Source organism: Syzygium oleosum, unplaced genomic scaffold (genome assembly GCF_021117445.2).
Source record: "Syzygium oleosum isolate NSW1041296 unplaced genomic scaffold, Sole_v2.1 Sole_v2.02, whole genome shotgun sequence".
NCBI classification, from domain to species: Eukaryota; Viridiplantae; Streptophyta; class Magnoliopsida; order Myrtales; family Myrtaceae; genus Syzygium; species Syzygium oleosum.
In genome coordinates, this window is record NW_026607486.1 from 20,137,923 (window position 1) to 20,151,195 (window position 13,273).

Consider the following 13,273-nt stretch of genomic DNA (forward strand, 5'->3'; position numbering starts at 1 on the left):
AATTCAAGGACCACATTGAACAAATTAAAAGACCATAGACTATATTGTATACTGGGTTAAAATTGAGAGATTAGATTGAATAAATTAAAAGATCAAGGCTTAAATTGCATATTAAAGCAACCTTATGGACCATCAGAGTAATTATCCCTTTTTATAACGAAGCCCCACATTTTTTCTTGCCGAAAATTCGAACGTGAATCGTAAGATAATCTGTCCCTGTCATTATTACGCGCCAACGTCCCGGCGGTGGGTGGCGGCCGACCGTGCCAACTTGCCACGCTCGGAGCTGCGGATATTTCCGCGCCCGGCCGAGGGCAGTCCCGTCATTTCGGGGTCCCCCCGCGCGCGCTGCGTGGGACCGCGCAAGCAAAACGACGCCGTCGGGAGCATCTTTAACTCGCCCAGCGGCGCGCCACGTTTCCCCGACGCGGATCTGAAAAGATCGCCCGTCCATCGGCAACAACGACTCGCGCCCCGGCTTTTGATCCTCGTCCAGCTCACCGCGGGGGGCCCGCGTCCGACGTGTCGTCCGACGTGGCGCTTGTTGAGGCCCTCCTTCGCTCTGACCCACTCGTTCTGTTTTCTCGAGCCGCAGTCAAAAGCGCCCCATTTTCTTTCCCCATTCTTCTTCTTCTTCTTCTTCTTCCACGCCAAAAAAACTCAAAGGCCCTCCCCTTTTTTTTTTGTCTCTAATATCTGGCGCAAACCCTAGCTTAATCACAATGACCTGAAGAACAACACGCGCGAGGAAGAGAGAAGTCTCGGAGGGCTTGCGTCGCTCGCAGCTCCCGTGGTCGGATTTCCGGTCCCCCGTTCTCGTGTCGAGTCGGACGGACAAAAGCGAGTTTCGCCTCGAAGAAGGTACAGTCCATGGATTGATCGAGCTCGAAGCGCGCCTCTCTCTTTTTTACCCGCTTCTCAGCCGAAGAGCTGTGGTGAAACGAGCCTTCTGATGTCTGGATTTCTCTTCTTCTTCTTTTTTCGCGAGCGGTCGTGCTTCCGATTTTGGCGGATGGAAGTGTAGGAAGCTAGGCGAAAAACGAATTTGATTTCGCGTGCGTGATTTTTTTTTCCTCCACTGATCCATTTCTTTTTCCAGGAGGATGATTTTTGCTTAGTGAGTTCACGGGTTGTCGGTTTCGAAAATATTTAGTTAAGAGCTACAGTAGTAGTTCCGGAAGATATCATTTTAGGTTTTTAGATCTGAAGTTCTGTTCTTCTTCTACTCGTTTCTTTCTATTTTTGGGTATTATGTTTTGTGGTTGTATGGCTGCGTATCACTGGCTTTTGGCTTGTGAGGCTAATCTCTTCGGTTGACGAGTAAGTGGATGAAAGAACTCTGGCAGTGATGCTACAGGCTCGTTGTTGTCTAAAGTTTCAAAGGATCTAAAAGTTTTAAGTGCTCGCACATGTAAAAGAACTCGGCGAGTACATAAGTCGATGCTTCTTCTTTTCGTGAACTCTGTTATGTTGGACCTCTCCTTCCCTCATTATCGCTTGGATGGCTGATGAACTTGTCCCTGTTGGTGGCTCGGGTGATAGTGGGAACAGAGGGTCCCTTTCTTTTCGTTCTCAGCCCGAGCTGGTTCTCTTCTCTTTAAGTTTCGCATGAGCTGAGACATTAATGTTCTTGACCAAGTAACTCGTTATTCTTTTGATAAATAAAGTGAAGATGAGAGAGGACGGAGAAGTAAGTGGGCTTATTGTGTAAGTAGCTCATCATTCTTCCGGTTAGTAAATTGGCACCCATTTTGTGTTCTCACACTAGAGAATTTTAAGCTTCATTTTAACAATTTAGGAGTAATCGAAGGAGAACCTGTCCCTATGGCCGTAGAGATGATTTCGAATATCATTGTCTCGCGAAAATTATGGACAATGGATCCGACTCTGCACCTTTTAGTGGATTTATTTGGTATATGGTTAGTTCTGTCACTGATGAAACTCACTGGTCTGATTCAGTTTGACTGTGTTCCCTTCTCTTCCTAGCTGGATAATTTGTCCGTACTTTCAACTTATTTGAATTCACCCAAATGAACTTTTGTATTACTCTAATTGGCAATAGAACAGTCATTCAAAACTCGACAATATCTTAAATGGAATATTAGCAGTTCTTATCAATGTGGGATGTTTCTCCTTTCGTCTATGATTCTAATCACAGGGTTTTAAGTTATTTGTTCTGTTTCTGGTTGATCTTCTAATGGTGGTTTGCTTTTTGGTGGTAGATTCTTTGAAGTCGCCATAATTTCGAGTTCATCATTTTGACAAGAACGGGATGTGCAGTCTTTTTATTGAACTTGAGGAGATTTCTTTGCCTACTAAATCCAGAACTGTTGTTGGGCTTTTTTAATCTGGTTGATGCCGATTGTTCAGATGACCAATAATAGACCTGGGACTAAGGGATTCGCAGAACAAAATCACCACAAAAATGATGATAGCAGGGATATAAGGGATGGAGTCAGAGGTGAGGGCCAGGAGCTAGCAGAGCAAGATGAGTTACAGATCAATGAGGACGTGGAAGGTGCATTGAATAGGAAGGTTGAAGGAATAGAATCGCAGGATTTCGTGCATGCTCATCCTGTTATTCCAAGATCACAGCAGCAGTCAGAAGAGCCATTGGTTCACTGGGAAAGGTTTCTACCTTTGAGGTCTCTGAAGGTACTACTGGTGGAATATGATGATTCAACTAGACAAGTTGTCAGTGCACTACTTCGAAATTGTGGTTACGAAGGTAAGTGCATAATTCTCACAGTCAGAGTGCTTGCTTAATAGAGAAATTCTAGCATATGCAACGTGAATGTCTTTGTCAACATGGATATTTGCAGGCATAAAGATGGAAAAGAATATTCTCTAAGTCATGTAAAAAATCATGGCAGGAAATAATTGGGTGATTATGGTAGAATACATATTACTTTAAGTGACATCTGCAACCTGAACGAGTTCTCATTAAACCATGTCACATGGAGAAAATTGCAATCAAATGCCATGTTGCCTGTCAATTGAAATTCTTTGAAGTTGAAAATGTCTATACCTCAGGTTTCTATTGAACTAAAGTCCAAGTGACATTCTGGTTTTTGTTTGACCTGCTCTAAAAATGTCTGAATTTAGAAATGACTACGATAAGGTGAGATAAACTATTGAATAGAATAAGCACAAATAAGTAAATGAATAGGATTGCAAAATCTATTCAAGTGACACATATCTCCATATGATCATTGAAAAATTATCTAACTAAAACCTTCTAGTAAAATGGGACATCCCTTATGCATGTCAGCAGCCAGCAGTTTTTTCCCCATAATTAAACAAATTTTGTTGTTTTTTTCTTCTTCTTTTTTTATGGCGGGCGATTTCATAGTAGTTTCTGAATTTCTTGTATAGGCCTGAATTGATAGGTTGGTATGCTCTGTCTCTGTCTCTGTCGCTGTCTCTGTCTCTGCCTCTCTCTGTCTCTCTCTCGAAGGCTTCGGAAATGTGTCATGACATGAGTAAAAGAAGGCTTAGTATTTGGTGATACTCATTTTATTTTAATTGCAAGTTCTGCGCTGTCCATTTGGATACGTGTCAAGTTGCAAATCTCGTAAAAGCTTCTCCTTCAATTGCTTCTCTTTGGAGTTACACAAGAAGTAGGGTCATAACTGTTTTTTTTTAAGAGTTATAGTTGTCCATGACCAAACTTTTGACAGAAGCTAGTAATATAGGGGTTTTCTAGGACTGATAAGAAACTTTTAGGTCATCTTGAATGGTAGCAAACAAATAAGTTTCTAGAATTGGTGACGCTTGGCTAAAATATTGATCCAAGTGATGTGGTCATGCACTGTTTCCAGATTAATAGGTGAATTACTCCTTTTGCCATTCATTTTTTAGGCTATTTTCAATCTGGTTTTTGTACTTTCAAAATGCATGTAGTTATCATATGTTGAAATGGTTTTGATCAAGTCATTAGTGATGAGCCATTAGAAAGTAATGGAATGCCGAGGAGACGCGCCATATGGCACATGGATAGAGTGTCACACAAGTCTCCTTTAGGTGCCTTGTCAGCTTTTTATAACATTTTAAGGTATGGATGACAATCTGTCTCAATTTAAATTACTTCAGACGTGCAATGACCCAACTGAAGATTTTGAATAGAAGTCCATGAATAGATGACTGTTTTAACTTAACCTACTGTTATCTATTTATAAGCTTCATCCCTATTATTTGTTCTCGTTGAATGCACAAGGAGCTGCTTTGAAAAGATTGATCAGAATGATCTATTGTTGGCAAGTGGCAAGATATGGCGGATCGAGCAGTTCTCTATGTATAAAATAGCAGATAACACTAGAAGAATTGTAGTGCAATCCCCTATTTCATGGTGACTGATAATGATGAAATTACAAAAGAGCATGTCATTCGTTGACAAACATGAAGATTGAACAGAAGCATAGATATTCAGCCCATCGTGTAATTAAACATGTTTCTTCTTTTTCTTTTTTTCTCTTGTTTTCTTGTCTTCTTTGAAAATGTCGTATGTTATGGTATTTTCTGTATTGCACACTTTGAATTACTTATTTTCTCTGAATTAACAATTTAACAGAGAAATATTCTCGCAGTTACAGCTGTAGCCAATGGTATACATGCATGGAAAATCTTGGAAGATCTGACCAATCCCATAGACCTCGTTTTGACAGAGGTTGTCATGCCTGGTCTATCAGGCATTGGACTTCTATGCAAGATCATGAGTCACAAAACCTGGAAAAACATTCCTGTGATTAGTGAGTATATTACGGATAATTTCCTGATACTCTTTAAAAATTATAATCATTTTCCGCCTATTATCTTATTGGTTAGATACTTTTAATTGCTACACCTGGTGAGTTTTGTGTGCAGTGATGTCATCTCATGATTCCATGAATATAGTCTTCAAATGTTTATCGAAGGGTGCAGTTGACTTCTTAGTGAAGCCTATAAGAAAGAATGAGCTTAAAAATCTCTGGCAGCATGTTTGGAGAAAATGCCACAGCGTGAGTCACTGAAATATCTCAGTTCCTTTTCATGACATTACATAATGGATCGGCTTTGACTTCTCATTGTATCATTCTATCTGCGTATAAGTTATGACATTTAGTTTTGGCTGCAAATGCCTGAACTCTTTGATTTGAATATACTCGCACCACAGTTGAGCCATATTCAACTGTCAGTTTTTGTTCCTTTACACTCAAATTGCGAGCATATTACTGTGTAATGATTGAAAGGCATAAAGTGCGGCCCCTATGTCTTCTGTTTTGCATTCATTGCTCATACTCTTAGCAGTCTAGTGGTAGCGGAAGTGAAAGTGGTATAAGGACTCAAAAATCAACCAAGTCAAAAAGTTGTGAGGACTCTGACAACAACACAGGCAGCAATGATGAGGATGATATCGAGAGCATCGGTGTTAGGGATGGAAGTGACAATGGAAGTGGCACTCAGGTAATGATTTCCCCCTTTCCAGAGCACAAGTAGGAGGCTGCTGCTCTTGAGTTTCTCTTTCTTTCGTAATTCAATGCATTGTCTAAGCCCTTATCTGATCAGTTTAATATATACATGTTCAGGGATAGTTTTTCTCGAGCATAGAGGTTGCTGTAGTTCTTGAGCATAGAGGTCAACGTAGTTTTACTTATAGATCCAAATCGATGCACTATGATTAGTCACTTAAAATCCGCATACCCTGTTAAAATCTTCACATGCTCACTTGCTTTATGTAGGATAAGTGCATCTTGATGCCACTTTAGATGTTACGATTGCTTATTTGTTGAGGGCATGGATACTCTCAGAGAGAACTAGAGATATTTGGAACTGAATCATTAGGGTTTCTAATATGCCCCTTTTTCTATATTTATTATACAAAGATTACAAAGATCCAATTCCACAAACATATTGAGTCTAACCCTATATTGCTAATTGCAAAGAGGTCTCTCAACACTCCCCCTTAAGTTGGAGCTTGGAGCTTGTATGTCATATGTGCAAGCTTGTTATGAAGATTAACTTTTCCTTCGATAAAATATGACAGTCATCGATTTGTTTAGTACTCTCATGAAACATTGGGTTAGAAGTTGTGTGTAGTGCTATAAAGACCCGACCTGATCCATGCGGACGAAACACTCCCCATAAAAGAAGTATTCATGATATGATCACTCTAGGTGACCATTTGGAGGTAAGTCTTACTTATGAATTACTTCTTGAGGTATTTTTCCAACCGATGTAGAACTTTGATTTCAAACTCCTCCATCAAAGCACTATCGTTCTCATTAATGTCTGCCTATATCGGCTTGTGGTGCTCCCCCTGTTCAATATGTAACTTGATCCATCCCTGCCCCCTAGTGATCCTAGGAATTTTGCCAGGTATCACACCTTGTTCAAGCCCATATTACGGCGATTACTCCTTGGCCTCGTCAAATCTGTTAGGGGCCAGCCCATCCTTAAACGGCGCACCTACTTTGGGCCGACGCCCTGTGTTGGGTGTCGACACGACACGACACGGTTACAGACACAGGATCTGTGTTAGAGTCACCATCTGAGCAGTGGACACGGCTTGCATGGCTGTTGAGTTACGGTTCTGTGTTTTTTGTCCTCTCTTCTGCTCTGCTTTTCTTTTTTCGGTTTAGAATATGAAGAAGAAAAAGAAGAAGACCAGATGAAAAAGAAAAAGAAGCCCAAGAGAGAGAGAGTGCAGGCAGTGTCCTTTCATCTTGTCTCCCTCTCTCGAGCCATGCCCTTTTATAATATTTTTTTTTGACTAAAAAGAATGCAGTGTCCTTGCTGTGCTGTCTTCACTTATTAGGTTTAAGTGGTTAACTGGGCCATAAAAATAAGAGAAGAAAGCCCGAGAAAGGCACAAGCAGTAATATAAGCTTTTTGGCCCAAGTCATGCTCAATGAATTGTTAGAAAAGATAATTGTTTTTTAAACAGAAAACAACCTAAAAACATGTCTGTATCAAGGAAAAAAAATTGAAAATTGAACTTAAATTTGTGCTCTTAAGCCCTTTGAATAAATTGAACATATGTGTAAAATATATTATAGGACATATCTCAGTACCCCTTTCCAATTCTTGGATCCATTTTAGACGAGTCTCTGTGTCTAAGATTTTCTCAAGAGGCAAGTCCGACACACGGAACCATACCCACACCCAGGTTCGGGTAATGTAGAGTTCGCCCGATCCGCTAATAATTTCACCCTACGAATAGCAGGAGTATCAATTGGCCTTGATATAAGAACACCAATTTCCTCTAGAATGTCTGATGCAAATGCACTACCTCGATACGAAGGAAATATGACAACTTTCCCATGTCCTTGGGTTGAAAGCATTGATGGAAATTTGTTGTTTGTTGAGCAATAACACCTATGTCACCCCCCTTAATGATAAAACATTTAAGCATGATGTAAAGGTTCCATAGAAAACTAAATGAACTGGGGCATACCGATTCATTTCAAACTCCAGGTTTACTGAACTAAGTTTTCCAAACCATGTTCATGGAGATTTTTTCCAACCATGCAAATCCTTATATAGTTTATAGATCATACCATTGTGCCTTCACAATCTGCATTTACTCTTCAAGTTCTAGAAGCTCCATATTAGATGTTTTGGACCATTGGATTGTGTTGTGGCCGAAATTTCCCTTTGCTTGTGTTATTAAAATGGGCAAATTTCTGACCAAAAAAAAATGGGCTTAATTGATGAGGCTTGAGTTGGCTTGTGAGTTAATCAATAGAATTTTCAAGCTCTAGTGCTCCCAACACCAGAATGAGAAAACAAGATCTCTAACTTTGCGAAACAAAAATCAAAAGCTCAGAGAGGGAGAGAGCACCAATAGGCGCACTGGTGAAGAGATCCATAGGGCATAACACCGTCACAGAGGAAGAGAGAGAGAGAGAGAGAGAGATTTATGAGGTTAGAGTTTAGAGGTGACGGAGAGGCGGGCTGTAAAAATGAAAACGTTAGCTGATAGTATTAGGGTCTTTTCCTTGTAAAAAGTATGCCAAGTTATGTTACAAAATTCGTTTTATATGAGTTTTAGAGCCTTTTTTCCTATCACAAGATGGAATGTTTGATAGGAGTAGCGTGCCTGTTGATCATCCAACTTGAGCCTGACATTCAATCCTCCTCAACAGTCAACATTGATAAATTTTACAAAAGAAAAAGGAACAACTGCAATGGGATTCATAAAACTTGTTAAAATAATTCCCAGAACTTTCATTTTGTGTATTTAAGTCCTAAAACCTGTTATAATCGTCCACTTCAGTCCTTCTGTTATTTCTGGGGCATTTTTTAGTAAGTGTCATATAAAATTGAAAAACTGGTAAAAAGAACCGCGTGATATTTTGCGTCCATTTAAAACTAACGGAGTTAATGGAAGGACTCTAGTGCGTTGAAGTTGCAAGTTTTAAGACTTAAATGTACAAAATGGAAGTTTGAGGACCCAATCGCACTATTGCAACAAGTTTTAAAACTTGCCTTGTAATTGTCCCAAAGGAAAACATCCAGTTCAAAGACTATTCAAACTGGTTCGAGCCTTGGAAATGGGTACCTATCCTGCAAGAGGCCATTTCCATGTCTCTAGAACCGGGAGCTGGACTACTTCATAGGTTGACCATCCTAGAACTGCATTAACCAGGCTCGTTCCAAGTTCCAACAGGTTCTTGTGTTGAACTGGGCCTAACACTCACCTCTGCTGCTCTTAGTTCCCCTTTAGGTTTGAAATGAACTGAATTCAACTTTCGGCACCTTTAGATGCTTTGAAAAGTCACTCTAATATCCCTTTAAACCATAACCAGTTTTATGTTTAAGCTGTCAAAGTTAATTTACAATTCTACCATATGCTATAATGTGGACATCTTAGAAATTAATACTTGCCATGACCATTATCAGCTATTTGGCTTCTGTGCCTGTAGTAACAACTACCCTAGGTCATCTTGGTAGCAATTTAAAACCCTGAATCACTTAAAGTGGAATTCACATCTTGACATCAGTGGCATGAATGGCGTCATTTGCTTTGTGAGTGCATCTGTGCTATATTTGGCTCCACTTCTTGGCCCCATCTTATTAAATTGGTCATGAATTTGGGTGAAAGTCCGTCTGTTCTTGATCCCAATGAACATAATATCTAATATCTGAAGGGCATATATCAAGACTGAGTACAACTGACCTTAGGAGAAAAACATACTCCGTTATGGACTACTCTGATCTCCGGTTTGCTCGAGTAGAACAAATCCTTTAGAAATTGGAATATGGTGTTGCTGAAACTTTCTATTTTGAGAATGTAAGCATCACCATTGACTCGCTCTTGTACGTATCAGCATGTAGGTTCGAGTTTTTGCATTGTTCTGTAGAATATTTTGACATTGTTCAGAAAAATCAAATGGCATATACTCTGACAATTTTTTCTTTGCAGAGCTCTTGGACAAAAAGGGCAGTGGAAATTGACAGTCCTCGGAAGGCGTCCTCTTGGGAGCAGTTGGCTGATCCTCCAGATAGCACCTGTGCACAGGTTATCCATGCAAGGCCTGATACGCTCAGCAGTAACTGGGTGCCTATGACTGCAATGAGGCATGCTAAGGGAAAATATGATGAACTTGGTGCGTCCAGCTCTGTTTGCAGCATCTTTAGTTGGATTTTATATCCTCAATTGTCTAATGTTGTTTTCCATTTGTAATTCTTTTTGTAATATTATGCTTGGTTCCTTTTTAAGACAAAGATATGATGGGCAAGGACTTGGAGATAGGAGCACCTAATCTGCAGATTGAAGAACCAAGTAAAAATGATAAAATTACCACAGATCCTACTGCCAACAAAACCTCTGAGATTGACTACCGAAAAAAGGATGAGCAATTGGGGGATAAACAATTGGAGCTCAACAGTGAGAAACCAAATGCCAAAACAGGTGCTGTAATTAATGGTAGCAACCCTCCAATGGAAAGAGTCGATTTTAATATTACCAATTGCTCATCCAAAGTGTCTGACGTGAAAGATAAGGGTGCATATGATACCAAGGAGACGCCGTCTCTTGAGCTCAGTTTGAAGAGGATGAAAGATGATGTTGAGAGCAATCCCCACGACAAAAATGTTCTAAGACATTCTGACCTCTCTGCTTTCTCAAGGCAAGAAAATCCAATTACACTGAACTCAAGGCAAAATGAAAACCATTACTTGTTGCTGTGTTAAGTACTGTTATTCTTGTGCAGGTACAACTCTTCTTCTACTCCTAATCAAACTCCAACCGGAAATGTGGGTAGCTGTTCCCCAGCTGACAATAGCTCAGAGGTAGACAAAACAGAGTTTATGCAGAATTTCCAGTCCAATTCAAGTAGCCCTCCGCTGAATCAAGGTTCCAATGGAAGCAGTAACAATAATGACGTGGGTTCCACCACTAACAATGCTTTCACGAAGCTAGAAACCATCACTGACAAACCACCTTCTAAGTCTATGTTGAAATATCTCCATCAATCGTCTGCTTTCCAACCAGTACAAAATGGTGGTACGTGTCCTCCGCTTACAATACAGGGTAAAGTAGACCCAGCAATCGCTCACGTGATTATGTCACAAGCTAGGGGTGTGAAGCATCATGTTCAAGTGCAGCACCACCACCACCATTACCATCTCCACCACCACCACCATGCGCAGAATGTCACTCAAATGCAGGAGCCAGCTGAGGATCATGACATGGCTTCGAAAAGCACAGCAGCTGCTGCTCCACAGTGTGGGTCATCCAACGGCATGAGTACACCATATGAAGGCATTGTTACCAATAACAGCTACAATGGGAGTGCCTCCGGCAGTAATCATGCAATCGATGGGCAGAATGGGAGGAACCTCCCCACAAATGATCAAGAAACAAATATGGATGTAGACAATAAGATAGCTGGAGAAAGTGGAGCCAATGGTGGGATTGGATATACGAACATGAATGGAGTTGAACAAAGTCGGAATGCCCAAAGAGAAGCTGCTCTGAACAAATTTCGGCAAAAAAGAAAAGAAAGGTGTTTCGAGAAAAAGGTAATAGAAAGCAGTCCTGTTAAATGTGCCCTAAGGTTGCTGGTTGAACCTTACAAAAAAAAAAAATCATATTCATTGTCAAGACGTTGAAGATAAGTGATACATAGTAACCTCACACAGAACTAGATATCAACTTCACAAAATAAGTGCACATTTATAGTAGCTTGTCCATTGTCCTTACAGTACCTCTCAATAAAGAATTACAAACCTCTTCTGAGGCACGCATCACTTCTGCATTCTGATTAGTGGGAAAAGAGATGAGCATAAAGTATCAGGTACGAGTTGGGCTGTCCTTTCAGAATCATGTAGGTAACCAAATATTTTACGGGAGTATAATTTCTTGTAATGGAAGAAAATGACATTGGAATAGTAGCATGGTTGGGTTTTTGGTTTCTTGATTTTGTTTCTCTTATCAAAAGGAAAAAGGAAGAAGAATTGAACCCTTCAAGTTAATGCTTTCTCAGGTTCGATACCACAGCAGGAAGAAACTGGCGGAACAGAGACCACGTGTTCGTGGACAATTTGTGCGGCAGGCTGCCAACGAGATCAGAGGGAAGGAGACAAATTCCTGACCTTTTATCCTGATGAAGACATGGGATTTCGTGGTCGATCTGATCTGCACATTGCACCCAACATTTATTATGTTGTGATTGAAGACATTCAGAAGACACCGCGGTACTATATTTATATTGTGGACTCATGTTGCTACGGCTATGCTGCCACAAGATGGTATGCTGTGAACCTAATCTAGGATATCTCTAGAGACATCGTGTGCTGTTTGTTTCTACAAGACATTCTGCATAAATAAATGCTAGAAGTCTGATTTTCACACGATGGTCTTCCCTGTGATTGAATCTGGGTCATTCGGGACCCGACCTGAGAATCGAAGCATCTTTTACAATCTCTGAGTCCTTGACCAGGTGCTGCTTTATAACTTCATATCCAAATGAAAGCATGCGATGCGAAAATCCAGTGATGCTAAAATCAACCATCAGGGAACCATGTCCACTATCGTCCTAGACAACTGAATTACGTGTAATATCAACTCACGCTACTATTCATCTCGTGTGGATATTGAGGAAACCGCCGATAAATATTGGTGATGCAAAGCACCTCTGACGCGTCTTTCATCTGAGTTTTCTTTTCTTTCTTTCTTACTTTCTTGAGAGAGAGAGAGAGAGAGAGAGAGAGAGAGAGAGAGAGAGAGAGAGAGAGAGAGAGAGAGAGAGTAATCTAACCTTCAGAAGATGAACTCAATATGAATTCCCAGCTGCTCCTGGGCAAGTTCTTTGAAACAACCTGAAAATGGAGAATTAGAAGCAGAGCACTTCCTCCATTCCCCGCCCTTTCTGTCAAATGTGTGCTTGTGACAGTGCTTCTTACCACTCGGCTATTCAAAGGCAACACATTCGGATCACACTCTCTGGTAATAACGTTAGCACTTAGCAGCCACATGCAAGCAAATAGCAGGAATTTTTTGACACAACATCAACCTTTTTAACAGCTAATGGCCCCTGATGATTGGCATTTCCTTCGCCCATGAGCTGCATGTGAGGATGTCCTCAGAACTTGGTCCTTTTCATCGTCCTACTAATTAGGCAGATGCTAACTACCAAATGGCACATGTCCTGTTATTTGGGAGCCAATGTTTGTGGCGGCAAGATCTACTGAATAATCGGTGAGCAAATGATATCTTCTCTCTTGAGATTGGAATGGCGCGGTGCATTCACAGCCACTAGTTATCCTATGTTCGGTTCCTCTTATGTATGTCGGGACAAATGTGAATAGGATTTCTTATGTTCATGTTATAAAAGCTATTTTTCTTACATAACAGAAGTTAGGAAAATTGCAATGATAATTTTTAATATAAAAATAAACAAATAAAACAAAATTAACAACAATTTTCGTATTTATTTACTCCTATTTTTATTAATATATTTGAATTTCTTTCTATTCTATAATGTATGTTATATATTTAGTTTTTACGTTCACTAAATATTTTAGGTATATTAGATTAGTATATTATTTCATATAATAAAATCTTTATTGAGGAATGATGGAAGCGAATAAAAAATAACAAAAAAGGGGGAAATAACAAAAAAAATTAGTTAAAAAATGAAGCAGAACAACCTACATTTCAAATGAACAAATTTGTGAAAATATCATGTCTCCTCCCTAACTTTTTGGTTCATGCTGAAACTTCATGAAAATGGCGAGAAAGTGGAAGCTCCTACTATGCAGCTTGTTGGAACTTGGTTCACGTCGAAGA

General features: G+C 40.0%; 1 protein-coding gene across 1 annotated transcript; it reads left to right on the forward strand.

The window, feature by feature from the left end:
- The first annotated feature begins 663 nt into the window (after positions 1-663).
- LOC115673032 (two-component response regulator-like PRR37) lies at positions 664-11,833 on the forward strand. The gene is made up of 9 exons (XM_030595052.2): positions 664-861; positions 2,223-2,728; positions 4,587-4,748; positions 4,864-4,997; positions 5,287-5,442; positions 9,404-9,587; positions 9,701-10,109; positions 10,194-11,004; positions 11,469-11,833. The coding sequence occupies exons 2-9, from the start codon at positions 2,356-2,358 to the stop codon at positions 11,574-11,576; spliced, it is 2,337 nt and encodes a 778-aa protein (XP_030450912.1). The 5' UTR covers positions 664-861; positions 2,223-2,355; the 3' UTR covers positions 11,577-11,833.
- Positions 11,834-13,273: the final 1,440 nt, after the last annotated feature.

Bases quoted from the DNA above. Each gene is read 5' to 3' on its own strand.
- LOC115673032 (XM_030595052.2), top strand. From the start codon at position 2,356: ATGCCGATTGTTCAGATGACCAATAATAGACCTGGGACTAAGGGATTC. The intron at 2,729-4,586 runs GTAAGTGCATAA...ATATTCTCGCAG, and splicing joins TCGAAATTGTGGTTACGAAG to TTACAGCTGTAGCCAATGGT. The intron at 5,443-9,403 runs GTAATGATTTCC...TTTTCTTTGCAG, and splicing joins ACAATGGAAGTGGCACTCAG to AGCTCTTGGACAAAAAGGGC.